General features: G+C 40.2%; 1 protein-coding gene across 1 annotated transcript; it reads left to right on the top strand.

Annotated features, from left to right (window-relative positions):
• Window positions 1–5,648: 5,648 nt before the first annotated feature.
• On the top strand, window positions 5,649–17,823 carry LOC102216017 (tumor necrosis factor ligand superfamily member 10-like). Its single transcript, XM_005730387.1, has 6 exons — window positions 5,649–5,890; window positions 6,873–6,998; window positions 11,163–11,220; window positions 11,334–11,429; window positions 11,934–12,175; window positions 14,396–17,823. The coding sequence occupies exons 1-6, from the start codon at window positions 5,783–5,785 to the stop codon at window positions 14,603–14,605; spliced, it is 840 nt and encodes a 279-aa protein (XP_005730444.1). The 5' UTR covers window positions 5,649–5,782; the 3' UTR covers window positions 14,606–17,823.
• Window positions 17,824–19,009: the final 1,186 nt, after the last annotated feature.

Here is a 19,009-nt window from a genome sequence, read left to right as displayed (position 1 = left end):
ATGTTATGCTGCGATATCAAAGTATGATTTCCTAACACAACCAGAAAATTTAACAACCGACAACTCATGAACATGAATCAAACTAATTCAAAAATATCATATGCATTATAATAATAAAGTTTATTTGTATGCTTGTGTACACTTTTAAAAACCAGTGTCACAAAGCGCTTCATAGAAATAATTAATAAAAGAACAAACTCAGAGGAAATTATAAAGAAAATTCTGAATCAATTAAACTAGGCTGAGTAGACGTGAAGTGTAACATCACAATCAGAGTCAAGTTCAATGTGATTGCAAAACTTTATTGAAAAACTTAGAAGTGACATAAAATGTAATCACTAAAACAATAAGATGGAGGTAAAGTTCAGTTTTATAAGTAATAACCTCAAAGATAAGCTGATGAGTTATAAGTTTATTTTGTTGTGTGTGGAAGTTATTTTGACCCAGAAGAAATTGAATAGAAGGTGGAATCAACATTGAAAATAAAACCTCTCATATGCCATAACGTCTTTTGATCCTGCGTGGTGATATTCCCCTTAACAGTGGACCCAAAATGTTGTTGAACAACATTTTGTCCCAATGCTTCTTTCTTTTGTACCATTTTTCTTGCTTTCTATAGAAACTAGTATATCTGCTGTGATTCTGGTGCTTGAAGCTGGTGATAGGAAAAAGATCCCCTGACAAAAAACAGATTTTGGCTTAGATTGTGACACTTGGAGTTGATGTACAACCGATTTGGTTTCAGTTTTTAACAGACCTCAGTGTTTTTTGCAGTCTTGAAAAATTCATGTGGATATCTCCTGTAGTTAGGAAGTTATGAAGGGGGAAATTTATTCCAGATTTGGTTCGATACATACGTGTGAACGGCCTTATATACGCAACGCATTATAATGTACTGGGTTATACAAGTTTTAATGTCTTTTATTCATAGCCAACACATGCTATAAGTGTGGTGTATTGCCCACAGATGAGAAACACATTAAAAATCAACCTTCACATTGATTTTCCAAGACTCTGAAACTCCGTTGAAGGGTTTGGAACGCCATTCCTCCAAAAGATATTCCCTCACTTGGTGTTTTGATGTTGGTGTTGATCCAAGATCTCCCATAGGTGTTAAATTTGGTTGAGATCTATTAACTGTGAAAGCCGTAGCAGATGATTCACATCATTTTTCATAATAATCAAATCATCCACTGACCCCGTGTGCCCTATAAAAACGAACACTGTCATGCTGGAAGAGACCACTCCCAGCGGGATCGAAATGTGTCATCATAGGATAAAAATGATCATCCTAATTGAGTTTGTAATTGCAGAAAAACCTTTCCTCTGAGGGGACAACTAGACCGAGTGAGCAAAAATGACCATTACAAAAACATCAGATCCCCTCTCTGCATTTTCAAGGGTGAACATCAAACCTTTTCCTTTAATTCGTCTCTGCATCGCAGCATCGCAGCACATCCCACAGCTATTTACAATTTAAACTCAAGCCAGGAAGAGAAAAATGAACTCTATCACTGAGACGCCCAAAACTTGGCTTTTAGCCACCATTGTTTAAAGGTTAAATGTCAGTGCAGCTATTTTTTTCTGTAAAGTTGGGCAGCAACTGTCTTTCTTTCATACCGACTTCATCATTTAACCTCAAATTCCTTCCATACGACTTTATCCTTCAACGCAGAGGCATGTTCAACGCATGAACATCAAAACCCTGTACACTTCCAAGAAAGTGCAATCATTCAAAAGTGTTCTCATCAATTATTTGCTCCCAAGGAGAAAATATGTCCAAAAATAGGCAACAAGGTTCAACACCTTCAGTGAAAAATATAAGGTACCAGGCAATTATCCTTTCAGATCATTTTTCACCTGGTGTAGTTCTAAAAAGCCCTTTTTTCAATCGTCAACTCCAACAGAAATGAGATGGATTTATGGTCCATGACAATATGTAGAGACATTTTGAACTAAAACAGAGAACGCTGGGAAAGTCTGCTAATTTATATAACCTGACACATATCTTCAGGTGGTCGGAGTCTTTGAAGTAAACTCTAAGTTATGATTTTCTCCTGAGCACACCCTTTTTTAACTCAAATCAGAGGGCTGTTGTTCATTGATGCAAAACATATCTGTTGCTCAGGCTGCAAGCAGCAATCATGGGCCCTTGCACTTTGTTGCATGTCGGGGCACGCTGCAGTCGATGGGCTTTATTTCAGGCATGTATTCAGGTCTGGACTCTTACAGGATGTTACAAAAGAGCTACAAATCTCTTAGAAAACACCTAGTTAAAATTGCGCTTCACGTTACTGCATATCATGTGTAAAACACAAGAATTAATTTTGTCCTGTCCACCAAAGGCTGTCTTTCTTGTTGCCAGAATACTCACGCTGCCAGAACTTTCATCAAACATGAGAATATTGGGATAGACTGAGCGATACTTCCAATTTCAGGGAAAATTCCCCCACAGACCAAACACGGCGTTCAAAAAGTCGAAAGGTTTGCAATTTAGATTATGGTGAGACTGAACATATTTGATGTTGACGCGGTTGATTCTCCGGTATTTCTCCAGGAATCTGTTGGAACACAAAGTCTATAAACAGCTGGGATGTTGCTACAGTTGCACAACAAAATCAGAATAGCAGTTTTTGCAGAATTTTGCATGTTGAGCTCATGCAGGGCAGAATTATTTTAAAACACAAGATGTTTTTGAAGTTTTTGAGAAAGTCTCTTCTTCTTCTTTCACATTGGCTCTGGTTTCAGTCTTACATTACTGGCAGTACGCAATATGTCACCTAAAAATGCTTATGTTCCTCTGTTTCAGTCAACCAAGGAGTTCTTCAAGGATCTACTGGGATCTCTTCCTTTCATCACGTTCAGTTTCCACTGCTATGCTAATGACATACAGTTGCCAGTGCTCCCATTTGTTCCTTACCAGCTGCTTGGGAGAAATCAGAAACAGGATCTCAAACAGTTTTCTAAAACTGATCAACAATAAAACTGAACTCCTGGTTTATGGCTCTCAAATCTCTGCTTCGAAAAGCTGCCCATCTGTACATCGATGGATGATATGTTTCACCATCTCCAGAGATCTGCAACCTGGGTGTCATATCCTGGATTCCACCCAATTATTCTCATCCCATATTAAATCCATCTGTAACTCTGCCTTCTACCAACTAAAGAACATCTCCAGACTCCAGCCAAAGCGCTCAGACTCTGCAGCTGAAACCTTTGTTCCTGCTTGTTTGGTCTCCCTATCAAACCCTGCATATAAAACATGTTTCTCATATAAAATCCTTCTCCTCACCTATAAATCCCTACATGCATGTGCTCCACAGTATTTATCTGACCTTCTCCTCCCTTACTCCCCATTTTAAATTCTGTATTTCACAGATAAAGGCTTACTCTCCATCTCTCACACCAGACTGCAGTCCTTTGTGGACAGAGCCTTTACTGCTGCTGCTTTCATTCTCTGAACACAGCCTAGTCTGTGAGATCTGCAATGACCCATTGTGGATCTTGGAGACTAGGCTGTGTTCAGAGTGTGGACATTTCTCTGGAAATTTTTAAAAACAATTAAAATGGCACGTATTTACTGAGGCCTTTGAGTATGTGCTATGTACATATGAGTTATTAGGCTTTTAGGGTGGTTGATGTTTCATGGTAGAAACATATAAAATCACAAATTACATGCCCTTCAATAAAAACTCAAAGGTTTGAAACAAAAGCGTCACAAACATCCTATAAGAATAAACTGACCAAATATGGTAATGTGATAAATTTTCTGTGGGGAGTTTGCTAAAAGTAAAAAGCCTGCAAATAGTAAAAATGGCACCATAATCACACAGTAAATTTAAAATGACTGACATCATGTTAGGTTTATGTTGTGGTCCCTGAACCTCCTTGGCTTCTGCTCCAGCTTCTATCTATGTGTGTTTTTGCTCTGCTCCTGGCTTTGTGGATTTTGACCCTCTGTTCCCTGTGCACAGGTTCCTGGATTTCCTCCACCATTGTGGTGGGTGTGACCTTGAGCGTGAGAGTGAGAAAACTGCACATAGTGGATATTTGGACCCCTTTCCATTGGACCCCCCTCCCTGGAGCACCATTCCCTGTTTGCACATTTGCAATAGCGTCTTCACTGTAAATAAATGCACTGACTGAGCTCTCCCGAGTGTGCACCTGACTCTACCAGTCCATTAGTCTTGACAGTTCAAGGTGATGATACAAGAGTTTTTCATATGTGTGGCTACAGAATTTCATACATGCAACTTATCGGGAATAATAAACACAGTAGAATGGACAGTGCCGGCATTAAAACCTGCACCGCGGAGCTTTTGGTCAATAAAAAATCAAAAGCTTCCCAACCTGCTTTAAACTTTTCCTACATGATGACCTGATCAGCCTTCTGCACCGGGTTTTTCTTTGTTTGTTTTTACGTATAAAGCCTGTAAATGTCAGTAATTACACAGTCAATTCAGTTTTCTGTTGGATTTTGGGTATGTCTGCAAGAAGTTATTTTGTTCATCTTGGGATATTATATGCAGCCAAAGAATTTCATGCACGCTGATCCCTTCAGATGGAACTCCTAAGCATGCGCTTTGAAGTTAAAACTTCGGTATTGTTTTCATGAAACTCTCTGAAATTTGCTACAGCACCCTGGATACTGTAGCAAAAGTTTAAACTTTTAGAATATTAAAGATAAGAATGACAAAATATTATCTAAATCTGACCATTTTCCAAGAAGGAGTTCATTGAAGGACAAAGCTTAAAGTGCCAAAAATGATGCAAAAATGTGACACTTGGATCAGGTATCGATCCAAAACTTACTCAAAGACCTGAATCTCAAAAAAATCTCAAAATGTCCTAAAATCTTAACAAATGACAAAATGACAAATGGACAATTTATTCATTTTACTCCGGTGTTGTTCGGTGTTGACAGCATTAACATAGCACGGAGGAAGCTAACTACAAAGGACCAGCAGTTTGGAGGCTGTAAAGAGTTTTGACCTCAACACAAACTGTGGTCAAACACACTGAAATGACTGAAAACCTCCTACAATTTTTCCCCTGTTGGCTTCTTTGTCTCTCTTGCTCTCACTTGTTCAGTGTAATACTTGTTGGAAGAGATATTACATTACATTGTTGTTGTCAACTCAATTAATATGATTTCACCGCACCTCTTGCCAAGTGTGATGCTTGTGCGTGTCTGAGCAGTAAAAGGAGGTGCCAAATCAAAACAGTTAAGTGGGCGATACACACATATGACCCCTTACATCTGAACTGAAGATACAATTAATTTAGGATACTAATGATAAACACAGCTGTTCCATTGTTGCCCTGGACCACAAATTCATAAAGATTTAATACAAGTGGTGAAATCATTCGTTTAGATTAGCCTCCACAAACTCTCTGTCCTGTGCATTCCAAAATCCAACTGCTGAGCTATTCTGAGCATGTTTCAGAACATGATCTCCGGTCATGTCAAAGGCATTTTTCTCACAGTAAAACTTGGAGCAGAGATCTATAGCAACGATATGAGACTTCATAATAAACTAGAGGGCTATCTGTGTTTTTTCAGCGCAGAAATGAAACAATAATCCCTGCAGCACAAATCTCAAAGAGGGAAAAGCTCTTGTTCTTCAGGCCCGGCCCGGCCCCGCCTCCTCCTCCTCCTCCTGCTTGCAGGGGACAGAGAGGGTAGAAGTTAAGCAGTCAGCTCTCTGCCATTGTTCTTGTTCTGGACGTCTGCGAACGGGACGGGTGGCGCTGGTCGGGTACCGGACGGCAGTCTGTCGTTATGACGGGCTCCGGTCCGAAGCTCGGGGTCCTGCTGCTGGTGGCGGTTCTGCTGCAGACTGTGGTCGTCACCATCACCGTGCTGCACTTCACAACGGCTCTCAACTCGGTAAGGAAGAATTTAAACTTTGGACAGAGGAGTAAGGGACGCGCGGAGGCTTTTACGCATGGCCGTGCTTTGCGCACAGCGAGGCGGGGGCAAAGTTGATGCAGCCGCGTTTTACTTCATTTTGCTGCTGACTTAATTAGAGTTTTAATGCGCAGTTCAGCGGTGACAAGTTCTGGAGCAAACCACTTTAATTAGTTTTGCGCTCTGGTGTTGCTGCTGCGCTCCAAAGAACATATAGCCCACTTTTAATTTCTTTTTCTTTTTTTCTTTTCTTTTACACATTGTAATGCAGGTCAGTTACGCTGCTCTGGAGTTAGGTTTGCACAATGCAATGTCACGCAAACATACACACCTTGTTTTTCTCTGCAGCTGCAAACGTAGAACAGAGAACAAGGAAGTTAAAAAGAAAAGCAGCAGGAGAGGTGGCCTGCAGATCATTTTACGATCATCTGTGACTGTCAGGAAGAGTTTGTACAGACCTATGCGCCTGAATTTTTGTGAGTGTGATTATGCTGCCCTGACTGTACTTTTGTTGAAGTACATCTGAGAGTCCTCTGCTCAGATGGATTCAGTCCAGTACAACTCTCAGCCTTTGTTTACAGTAATCAATCTTTAACCCAGAGATGAGATGCAGCAGCGATATGTGGAAAATGAAACTTAAACACATGACAAGGAAGGAAAGGGATGCATGCCAGGAAATTATGATGACTCAGGTTCTAAAGCCAACTCTTTAGACAGTAATTGTTTTAGTGTGGACAATGGGCATTTTTCTACAAAAAAAGAGCAAGAAAAATTGGTGCGATTAAGTTAACATCAGCATGTAAAATTATGTTTTTAAAGCGAACAGACCTTGAAAACAACTTTTGGTTTTGCAAAATGAAACCACAGAGACCGTCAGGTGTGTCAGGAATGTTTGATGGGAAAATAAAGAGACATTGCTCCACTTGTTCCATGCTATACTTCATACCGTCACTATTCGCAGATAAAGGAGACTTTTGCCAGGAGCAGTGTCTCCTGTCTGACGGGCACTGACCTGCAGAGCATCACGGATGTGCGAGGAGATCTATGCTGGCAGGTCACTCAGCAGGTTCACCTCCTCATCGAGAAGGTACAGTATCACGAGGAATTATTGCTTACTTTTACCCCCCTAGAACTTAACTGACCTATAAAATCCACAAACTGTATGTAAACAATGAATGCAGCCACTGTGGCATTACTTTGAAATTAAATTAAAACTGTGAAAGAAATCAGGGTGCTTACTTTAAAGCTACAGTTTAAATAGGGAGAAAGCGTCTTAACTTTAAGCTGTCAGTGGGATGTAAAAACATGTAGAGAATAAGCAGCAAATCTGATAAAACCCTCTTATAATGTTTGGCTACCTTGCCCCGAAATGAGGTTTAACACTGAAACCTCTTAGGGGATCATTTTGACCTCATCCTGCAGGAATACCAGTGATGGCAAATAAGCATTTCTTAAGTTCATTTTCATTGAAATGTTCAAATTTTGTTACACATTGGACAAAACAGTATTTAAGATGAAGTATTGAGGGTTTTGCTTGTTATACAAATAACTAACTTCACTAATAAACAAGCAACACAACAGCTAACACATCTAAATAATTTCATTATTGTAGAAGAAGAACGTCACTGAAACGTCTAAGAGAAATGGCGTTAGTTATGCTAAAATAAACAGGGTATAAACACAGTGCGCTCATTGTAAAAACATTTTAAATCTAAACCTCAAAGTGGCTTTCAAAGTAATATAAACATTTTAACAGATTCATTATTGTACACGTTTGACACACACTCCCGAGCCCCACACTGACTACACGATGAGTAAACCAGTATTAGTCATGAAATGTTATCATTCGTTCATTAGAGTGCCGACACAAACAGCAACTCAACATATGCTGAATACGCGCCATGGTTATGCACACTATGGATACAGGAAGCCAAGAAAAAGTTAGAATACACTTAAATACATCTTTATATTTAACCAATAGAGAGCTGTGTCTGCTACCACACAGCAGAAACCGCCTCTCCTATTCACATGCGCAGCAACTTGATTGGCTTTTAACTTGCTGCTCTGAATATAATGCCTCTGACGTCACCTGATTCTTTCTAAAACCCTCTTCTGAAGCCTCAGTGATAGCATTTTGGCTGATGCCATGCTGTTCTTGTTGTTGCTGCATCCATAGACTGTTTAGTTGTAACTTACAGACACATATATCAGATAATTAGTACTTAGAAACAGCGATAAAATACCAAAGAAGAGACAAAGACTTCCTGGAAAAGCTGCTGGTATCCAGAATCCACATATTAGCAGAGAGCTACAGGCTACCTGACACTCATCAGACGCACAGCCTTAACTTTAAGCCTGAATAAACTTAAAATAATTCAGGTCTCATACAGCTACTATGAAGGGTTCAATTACCGGTAGTCACTAGAATAAAAACAGTTTTCAGTAAACCTGTTTAAATCTGAAGGTGTACATGTTAAACCTGGGAGTTACTGGGGGGACTGACTCACTTTAGGAGCCTCAAGTGGTCATTAGAGCAGTGGTCCCCAACCCCTGGGCCTCGGACCGGTACCGGTCCGTGAGTCGTTTGGTACCGGGCCGCGAGAGTTGAGGCTCAGGTGTGAAATGTATAGTTTTCAGGGTTTTTATCGGTTTTCAGCGTTATTTTGTTATTGTTTTTATCGTTTACTCGGTTTTCCTGGGTCTTTTCGTCTGTGTTATGAATAAATGTTCTTTTTTTCTGTACCGGTACTAGTTTTATTTTGTTGTATTTATCCGCGACACCTTAAAGGCCGGTCCATGAAAATATTGTCAGGCATGAACCGGTCCGTGGCGTAAAAAAGGTTGGGGACCGCTGCATTAGAGGCTCTGCAGCTTCTGGCAGCTCAGAGTTGCTTTCATGTCTCAGCTGCAGAGTTTTTCCGCTTGGTAAAATCTGAAAATGAGCTGTGCATATCGGTTTCAGCCGATCTCTATTAATGACTCGAATGATTTGGCCAGCTGCTGAGATTTCAAAACTTAATTTCTTCTCCTTCACTGCACTGCATCAAAAACTCCCCACCCACAGGGCTTTGGAGACATTGCTAACCTCCTACACTCCTCCCAGCTGCAAAGTCTGAAAAATGCTTACAAAGCAAATGCTGAAGAAGGTTTATTGTTATTTTTTATTCCGCGGTCCCTTATTTAATTGAACTCCCCATAGCTGGAGTTCAATTAAATTTCAAGCAAAGAAAATTTCAAGCAAAGTTTTACTCTTGATGATAAACACAAGAGGGGCGCCACGGGAGAGCAGGAGTACGACTAAAAAAAACAAGGCTTCTGTTTAACAGGGCTCCATTGTTATCCTAAAACTATTAATTTATTGTTTTCCATGGGATTCATTGGCAGAAAGAAAAATGTAGAATAAAGGCAGCTTTATCTCTTAAACTCAAAGAGGGGTCATTATTATTATCATTATTAGGGGCTTCCTGTGGATATTCGCTGAAGAAAGAAAAACTGAAATGATCCAAATCACTGCCTGCGGATGTACAATGAACTCCTTCATAGCTGGAGATGTGATGTGATCCTGTGTGGTTTAATCAGCACAGGAATGCATTCACCTGCCCTGCACTGACACACACACACACACACACACACACACACACACACACACACACACACACACACACACACACACACACACAGCAAACATATTCATTTTCTTTTGCTTGCTATTTGTGCACATTGTTTGTTTTCGTTCCCTTCTCTCCTCCTCTGACTTTGCTGCTCTGCTAAATACTTCGAGTTGGATTTTTTCCGATTCTGCTGGTTGATTAAATTTAGTTCAGAACATAAACAACACAGAGACGGTCTGATCCAGGACGTTGGTTTGGGTTTTTAAACTCGGAAGGAATCTGAATCTACAGTAGCATTTCCTCTAAAAACACACTCAACAGGCAGGTGAATGGTAGAAACCTAAAAAACACCCATAGCTGCAGATGTGTTGGTGTAAAGATTTACAGCGTCAATTAAACCTAATTTAATCATTTTATTGTACTCACTGGCCACTTTGTTAGGTACACCTGTTGAGCTGCTTGTTAACAAAGATATCTAGTCAGCCAATCACATGGCAGCAACTCAGTGCATTTAGACATGCAGACAAAGTTCAACCTGATCATCAGAATGGGGAAAAAGGTGATTTAAGTGACTTTGAAAGGTTGTTGGTGCCAGACAAGCTGATCTGAGTGTCTCAGAAACTGCTGATCTGCTGGGATTTTCCCACACAGTCATCTCTTTGGTTTACAGACACTTGTCTAAAAAAGAGGAAATATCCAGTGACCGTGAGTTCTCTGGATGAAAATGCGTCATTGATGCCAGATTGAACTGATAGGAAGGCGATAGTAACAAACCACTCGTTACAACCAAGGTATGAAGAAGAGCTTCTCTGAACACGGAACATGTCAAAACTTGAAGCAGATGAGCAGCAGACGACTCTCCTGTCCGCCTGGTGTGATGAGTCTTAGTTCCTACAAATGTGCTAGCACCAATATCGCCAGGATTTTTCCACTAAGAAGCATTATTTGCATAAAAAAAGACACCTTAAGACAATTGATCCTGTAGGAGAAAATATTTCTGTTTGAACCAAAGCAATGAACCGGCTGACCAGCCGTTTGTCAGACTGACAACCCGGTATTAGTATTCCCGTGCTGAAACTATCCGGTGACATCTTGTTTTTAAAGTATGCATGAATCTCTAATCTCCGATGATTAACTCATCTTTTTTGGGAATATTTGAATAAGTTACCTGTTGTTATGTTCTGATCATCTCTTTGACAGCTAAATAATCATTAAATGATGTCTTATCTCTTTTCTCAGATTCTTTCAGAACGCCTCTTCTTTTTTTCTTTTAAAACACATTTCTGCAGCTGAGCTAAACTGTCCAGAACCATTATTTAGAAAATGGTTTTAGTTGGTTTGGCAGTAGTTTCCAATTAATTGGCAAAAGAAATGAAAAACACGAGGAAATTGGAGACGGGTCGTTTCCAGGAAAGAATCCGTTGCCAACGTTAACACGAAGACTTCTTTTTTTATTCAAAGTCTCCTGATCTGATGTTAGCACATTTACTGGGTCAAAGTTAGATAAGACGCTGCTTGGCAGGTCTGCGGTATGAGCTGATGGCCCCGCTCGGCAGATAAAGTGGCAAAAGGTTATTACTATGTTTAATGTTACAGACATATTACTCAAAAATCTTACTTCACCACTGTTTTTCCTACAGTCATTGTCTCAGCAGAGGCAGAGGCAGAGGTTGAGGCAGAATTCGTCGGAAGTGAAAGGTGAGAAAGCAAAACCGAAACATGCAAACATCTGACCTATGACCTACTAAATACTGATCTATCCTCTGATCGGACTTTTCTGGGTGCATTTTCCATCCTTTCCTTCACGTTAGATGAAGTCTCCCAGGTGCTGCTCTCTCTCTCTCGCCCCAAAGTTGCCGCTCATGTCACGGGCAGCTATGTCCCCAAACTGGAGCGAGCAGGAGGAGGTGAGTGCTGCTGAAAGTGGCCGTTAGGCGGATTGCGTTAGAGCAAAATTTAAACAGCATGCACAGAGTGACCTTTCAATTTAAAGGCAACGTCTGTATTTTATTCTTGGACTCTACTAGCGTAGCTTTGCATGAGTTACACTTCAAAATAAGCCAGATCCCCTGTCTTAAACAAGCTGTTTGCCCTTTAAGCCAACTTTCTTCTTATTGAATGCCCCTCATTAACAAAATTTGGACAGCAGTTGGGTGCGGCTTCTGGGCCTAAGATGACCACATTAGGGATATCCCCTCTCACTGACATCATAGAGATTTATGAGTAGAACAAACTCCCAAAACTGAGAGTTTTTTGGCTCAGAATGATTACTTTCACATATCCTGACCTCGTTATTAGGAGTCTTTAAAACAAACTGTTGAACTCCACCACCCTTAAAATGAAGTTTTAGCTGTCATCACATGTGATTGCATAACAAAATCTGATGTTGTCCACTTGCCTTACTTCCTCAGCTCCAGTCTTTGCTGGGCGGCGCGTTTATGGCCAGAAGATCTCATGGTGGGAGGGCCGTAAGGGGCTGGCCTTCCTCCAGGACGTCCAGCTGGTGGATGGGGAGCTGGTGGTGTCGCAGCCGGGCCTCTACTACGTCTACGCCCAGACTTACTTCAGACACAGCCACCTGGGGGAGGATGGCGAGGACAGCGAGGAGGTGGAGGATAGGGGGAAACCTCTGCTGCAGTACATCTATAAGAAGGTGAGAGACGCATTCATAAACTAACTTATCACTTTTTGTTCTTTCACTCGTCTAGTGTTGTAAAAATTTGGTTTGACCTGTACTCATGCATCAGTCTAATTATTCATTTTGGCGATAAAACAAAACTCCTTCTGCATGAATTAAATCCAGCTTGTCTTGACCTATCTGCACATTTATTTGTAATCTTTTAGTGTTTGTTGCACAGAACATCGCAGACTGTTGAGTCACTGGGGCGGGAGGGGGAAGGGGGTGTTAGGATGGTGTCTGACTAGTAAAATATGATGACTAATAAGCATTCAGACAGAATTGCTGTAAATATCGAGTAACCTTTGGCTTCTGCTTTGTCAGCTAAAACTTCAATTAAAGGGGACATATTTTACCCGTAAAAATGAAAAAGAGCCATTTTCTAGCATTATGCTTGTGTATTAATGGGCATTCAAATCCATTGTGCTTTTTATTTTTGGATCAGAAATGAATTAAAATAAAAATGTCAAAAATGGAGCCCACTGGGGCATCCAGTCTGGTTGATCAGGATGTAATAGTTGGGATTTTGTCGCAAGTTTTAAAGCTAATGAGTTCATGGGAGTGTTTGTTCAAACTGTTAATTTCTGCCAATTCAGACGCCTGAATCATTGTTCGGAGTCTTTGGAGTCCTTCTGAAGAAGACATTACAGATGGCCTAGGGCTGTGCGATATGACCAAAATCTCATATCCCGATATAAGAATTCTATCGTCCGATAACGAAATAAATCACAAAAATGTAACATTTTCTGTAAATTCTGTGAATCTCGGGCAGCTCGACTTGCGTGAAGTGTTTCCAGCTGCGCGTCATGTAGCTGGAGTCGAGTGTTTTAACCGATGCATGAAACGATACATTTTTAGACGTAAGTTGTAACGGCCGCCGTTTTATTTGTGAGTATTTATTACACGGCGTGCTGCGGGGAACTGCCTGTTCTAACGTTTGAGTCTAAGGTTTATTTTTTAGCACCTGCGGCTCTTTTTTACTTCTCATGCGTAAATAATCTGCTCTTTCACGTGATTCAGTTTATTTTGAAAAGTCTCAACAGGATCTTGAGCTTTATTGTGAAAGGTTTATGTGGAACATAAACAAGCAGACACGCGATGCTGTTACCGTCGGCATAAAAACAGGCGCTTGTCCATCTGTAGTGTGGTTATATTAAATATAAGAGAAATAGAGAACTTTAAGAAATGAATATAGCCACTACAGTGACCATCAAAACCATGAAAAAATATTGCCGTAAAGAGTTTATTTTGCGACACCACGAAACAAACGATAGCGTAAAATGAAACGATAGACGTTTTTATATCGTCATCCGATATATATCGTTATATCGAACAGCCCTAAGATGGCCTGTCATAACAAACCAAATTAAGGAGGTTGAGCCAAGGATCTGCACCGATACTTCTCCGTTATTTATGACAACAATCTTTCTTGTAGTGACTGTGGAGACTGTGCAAGTGGAAAAACATGCTGAACTTATTGTCACAATTTTTTAAGGCATCCCGGGCCGTGTGCCATCTGTTTGTAAATGGATGTTTTATTAAATGTGACTGTTGGACTTCACTAGTTTAACAGTGGTCATGCTTGATGTTTGCAGGTATGTGACAGTAACCAGTCACTCACCAGGCAAGCTGCAGCTGATTAGCATTAGCCAAATTAGCTGCCTCAACTATCACCTGACCAACTTCCACTTGATTTTTTTGCTGAACAACCAAGCGAAAACCTCTGGTGCTGAAATGATACTGTGTAGTACAGGCCATCAAAGAAGTCTGTGTTAAAGCTTTTCTGAGTAATAGTCTTGTTTTTTTATTAGTGAGCATTTAGAAACCAGCCACCGAAGGAGCATGGAGCACATGGATTGGATTCTTCTTTGTCTTTTGCTTTGTTTTTCTGAGCCCAGATTATAATTGAAATTAATTTGTTTTGTCCTGCAAAATACAGATTCTTGGACCAGAGTATGATTGAGAAACTTGTAAACATCTCCCAAGAAAGCTTTTGTTTAAGACAAAATTTAGGAGTTTTTTGATCATAAGCAGTGACAGCTCGCTGACAGCTGATTGGTTGCTTCTCTTCTCTGTGGTTGAGACTCAAACATGAAATCAAAATTTGTAATTCCTGCCTTCACGCCACCTTTGAAGCACTCATTCTTTAGCGCTTCTAACATATCGCATTTCTCTCACCTGCTCTTCTCCCAACAGATGAGCTCATACCCGGCTCCCATCCTGCTGATGAAAACAAGCCGCACTTCCTGCTGGTCCCGAGGTTCCCAGTACTCTCTGCACTCCGCCCACCAGGGGGGACTGTTCCCGCTCACTACCGGCGACCGCTTGTTCGTCACGGTGACAAATGCATCTGCTGTGGACATGGACGAGGAGACCAGCTTCTTCGGTGCATTTCTGATCAGCTAGAGTAGCAGGTCTTGGACTGGGCATCTCGGGTTTTACCTGGTGAAATAGCTTAATGATGCTACCGTGCTGTAATGATGAGCGTGGTAGCATCTAGACTTCTCCTAGAGTTCAAAACTATAAAAGTCAAGGAGAAGTCAAACAACTTTTACGACACTGGTTCTCTGGGGGGAGAAGACACTGATGTGGCTGTGCATGAGTGCTTATCAAACCAAACAGACTTTTGTATTCGAGTGTCTTAAAGTAAGTGTGGACTGGACTTTCCAGGGGTGTAGTTTTTTTTACAAACATCTCTTTAAGGTGGAAGTACAGTTTTTAAGCATATGTAGGCCCAAAAGCAGTTTTAATATCCAACTAGGCATCTATTGCCTAATTCATAGCTCTGGACCCAATATCCAACCTAGATCTTCAGCAAAATATAGACTACCTGTTGCACAAACTGTTTAATTTCTTGTTGTGTCATCTACAATCTGTGTGGAGAGCAAAAGGAGGATTCAATTTGCTAAAATGCAATCTAGAAAGGAGTTCCTAAACTAATCCACGGGCTACACCGGAATACCCCCCAAATTACGCGTCTCCAGAGGCTTAAACAACAGACTAGCTGAAGTCTTGGATAGGTAGGTCTCAATGTCACACTGAGATGCAAACCTGCAGATCAACTCTTACAGCCTACTACACACCCTGAGGCAAATGTAATGTAGGGCATGCGTTTTAAACTGCTTCAGCCTAGCTACAGTTGCTCCACACCTGCAAGCCACTTTGTAGCCCACCTTCACCTACCGCCTCTTTTTCTTTTCTTCTCTGCAGGGTCTTGCTGCTGCTGCAGGGGTCCCAGAGCAGAGTCATGTAGCCAAAAGTAAATTAGTGCAGATGGAAGTAATGTTTTGCCATAGTGGTCTTGCCTGGGGTAGACAATTTGGCTGTGAAGTGGCTGTGCAACACAAATATCCACAGGAAAGTTTGCCAAAGACCGAGAGTTTGTCAAACTTTTATTCTTTGTTCTTATTCTTCTTTAACCCCTGAAGCAGTCGTGCCTAAAACCACCAAAAGTTGGAACCATTGAAACTGCCTGTGTTGCCTGAACAGGCTTCCACTTCCATGGGGCTAGCACAAAGAATCAGAGCTTTAACGCTTATATCCAAGCCTATGACTAATTTAGAAACACTAAGAAAATTGTACGTCTTTGGACTGAGGGAACAAACTGGACCACCTGGAGAAAAGCCCATGGAGGCACAGGAAGAACACAAAAGCTCCACATAAAAGGCCCACCTGGCCACAAAGTTTAAACCAAGGAACCATCTTGCTTTGAGGGGACAGTGCTCCCCACCAGGCCTGGATACACCAATCACAAATAAACAAAAGCAATACCAGCTGCAGTTGTTCTCAGTTCTGCCATTAAGAAATGTTTGTATAAAAGTCATTTGAGTCCACACAGAAATTTTAGGTGTATTCCTGTTTAGAGATGTAAATGCTGTGCTATATTTTTTTATTTTTATAATAATCATTTAAGTATTGAGTTCGTGAACCCTTTGTTCTTGATATTCCCCCAGTCAGAGTACAAACATGTGGGTAAAAGTATAAACCTTAGAGACAATTTACTGCCTTTCAGATATACTTAATATACCGACCCATCATGTTGACAACCATATTGGGACTATGAAATAGGGCTGCTTACAGTCTCGCTTTTTTCTGTCAGACTTCAGCATTTTGGCTCGTCAACTCCAACCTTTCTCCAAGAGGTGCATTAAATGCTCCCTTGCAGTTGGTATTCATGCTATGTTGGATTAACTGCAGATGTGACTTTCAGACTTGGGAAAATGGTCTGCATCTAAACAGCAGAAATATGTTGTTTTTATGTCTGTGTAGCTCTGCTGCTTTCCACATTGTTGTAGTGAACAACACAGCAGATGCCTTCCAAGGTAATTCAAATTAAAAAGCTGTTTTCACACATGCTCTGCAGCCCCGAACCTTAGTAGACATGACCAGACAGAGGTGCATGATGGAAAACAAATGTTTGAGGCAATCAAATAGGACCGTAGCCTGATTTAACCTTCCAGATCTCTCGTATTAGGTCCCAGTGATTTGTGAGAGCAGAGCAGCTATTTTTTGGTACAGCACTAATGATTCAGAAAAGAAGAAATTCAACTGTTGACAAATGTCTTCACTCAGTCTTTCAAAATAATAAAGCGTGAGAACAGAATATATAACAAATAAGGTGACCAGGTTTTTCCTGTCTGCTAGCTGTCGGTAAAAACTGGCGGCCAAGTGATTTCAAAATTTATGCGATGGGAATCAAACCAGTGCACTCCCCAACAAGTTCCAGGTCACGTCTACAGTCCTGCCAAGGAAATGTTTGTTTTCATGCGCAACTAGAGCATCAAACAAACCACACAAACAGCTTTTTTCCTCCAGTCTTTGCTTGTTTAAAGCAGCTGGCCTCAAATTTCATTCTGAGTGGAATAAAATATAAAATCTTGATTCTAATTTAAGGTGCAGAAAACCTGGAGAAGTTGCTATAGTTAACATCATCATCATCTGCTAATGGCGTGAATGTAAACCCCCTCCAAATATTTAGCATTACCACAAAAATGATCAGCTCGATGCTGCTGAACACGAGACTACACCTGGTAATGTAACTTTAAGCAACGAATACTTTTAATCTGGTTATGAATTCAATCTCAAGTATCCCTATTAAAGGTATTTTGTTGTATTCACTGATGGATGCAGCAAGATTTAGTTGAGTTTAACGTGACATAAAAAGACATGAATGCAACATTCACTGTATTACTTATGTAAATAAATACAAAGCACAATCATTTCTCGTACGTTGTGTTTAAGAACGCGTGTTTGAACTTTTGTAAAGGTGGTTGTTTAAGTTTTGTTAAGTCATGTTATGCTCCGGACCAGCTTTGGTGTAAAAATGTGGTTTCACATTTGTGTTTTGGGGTTAATTATTTATGAAGTGGATCTACTACAAAACAGTCCATGCTATTTTTCCCTTTCACTCCCGATCAGACTGGGAAGTTGATGTGAATTAAGCCAGTACCTTAAATTCAGCCCTCTTTGTCCACTTCAGTTTATTTGCCAGACATCAAAAACGGACACTCATCAGGTTATTAAGAATTTAATTCTTTGCCAGATAATTAAATGTGAATGTAAATAATCCAATTTTTGTGGGTGTAAATATGTGAAATAAAGATTCAATAAAAAAGCTCTTTGGATTTTTTTTGTCCATTGTCTTATGTGAGAGACAGTTGCACTGGAGACGAGGGTGAAGTCAACCTCAGCTCTAATCAAAAGCTGAGGTTGGCAAACTCTGTGAGTCCAGAAAGTCAGCTCTTAAGGATATAATAAGAAATTCTAGGAAACATCTGCTGAATGGACCAGTATTTATATTGTGCCTTTCTTCTCTGAGCAGTCAAAATGTAAATCATAAATTAATACCACCACGTTTTTGGAAAACTACAAAAGCACACTCAGTAACGTGATGCCAGGCTGCAGCAGCACAGCATGTTCTCTGGTAGCACGAGCAAGCAAGCGGGTCGCAGAAATCATGGAGGAAGAAGCCTGGGATTAGGAGATTTTTCTTTCTCTAAAGGCCTGCAAACCAAATAAGCTGAGTCACTTTAATCCTCCTCAAAGTTTGAAGGGTTGCTGTTTGTTTGTGGTTATAAATTAGGGGCATGAAATGCTGAAGAGAACGGAAAATTATGCAGTTTAACAAAGAAATGTGAATGCATTAAAGCAGACATCGTAAAAAGAAAAAGAAGACAAAAAAAAGAAAATACCATTAGCATTTAACAATTATACAAGAAAAGAAAAATATATGTAATAATACACTATGTGTAATTAAGGAATTAATTTTTAGGGAAAAAACAAATAAGCCGCTGAATAAATAAGAAAAAGGTGTGAACGTGTGTTATTTGTGATCTACGGGGGTTAAAATCCTTAAAATCACAGATCTATGTGATTTATATGATTTAAATTTGCAAAACTTTTTATACGTGGGCACAAATCATACCTCATGTGAAATACCTGGGGTTATAAATTACATTTTAAATTTAAATAGACAACAAGTGCCAGGTTTTTTTCTCCAAATAAGAAACACGAAAGCAGCATCGAAGAGCCCGATATCAGACAGTCATCAAATCATGCCTCGGGTCTAAAAGCAGGCAAACATAAGAGAATAGAACAATGAATCAGGGCTTCTGAATAGAATAGAATAGAATAGAATAGAATAGAATAGAATAGAATAGAATAGCCTTTATTGTGATTGTACATGTACAACAAAATTATGGGTGCTTAACACCAACTGTGCAGGAGTAAATTATCAATAGTAAGACAGCAGGAATAAATATCAAACAGAAGAAATATGTACAATCAAGAGAAATATATACAAAACAAGAG

Source organism: Pundamilia nyererei, unplaced genomic scaffold, assembly GCF_000239375.1.
Source record: "Pundamilia nyererei isolate P.nyererei 1_Seehausen unplaced genomic scaffold, PunNye1.0 scaffold00037, whole genome shotgun sequence".
Taxonomy (NCBI): Eukaryota; Metazoa; Chordata; class Actinopteri; order Cichliformes; family Cichlidae; genus Pundamilia; species Pundamilia nyererei.
Note: the sequence above shows the minus strand (reverse complement) of the source record. Positions and strands in the feature narration are given on the sequence as shown.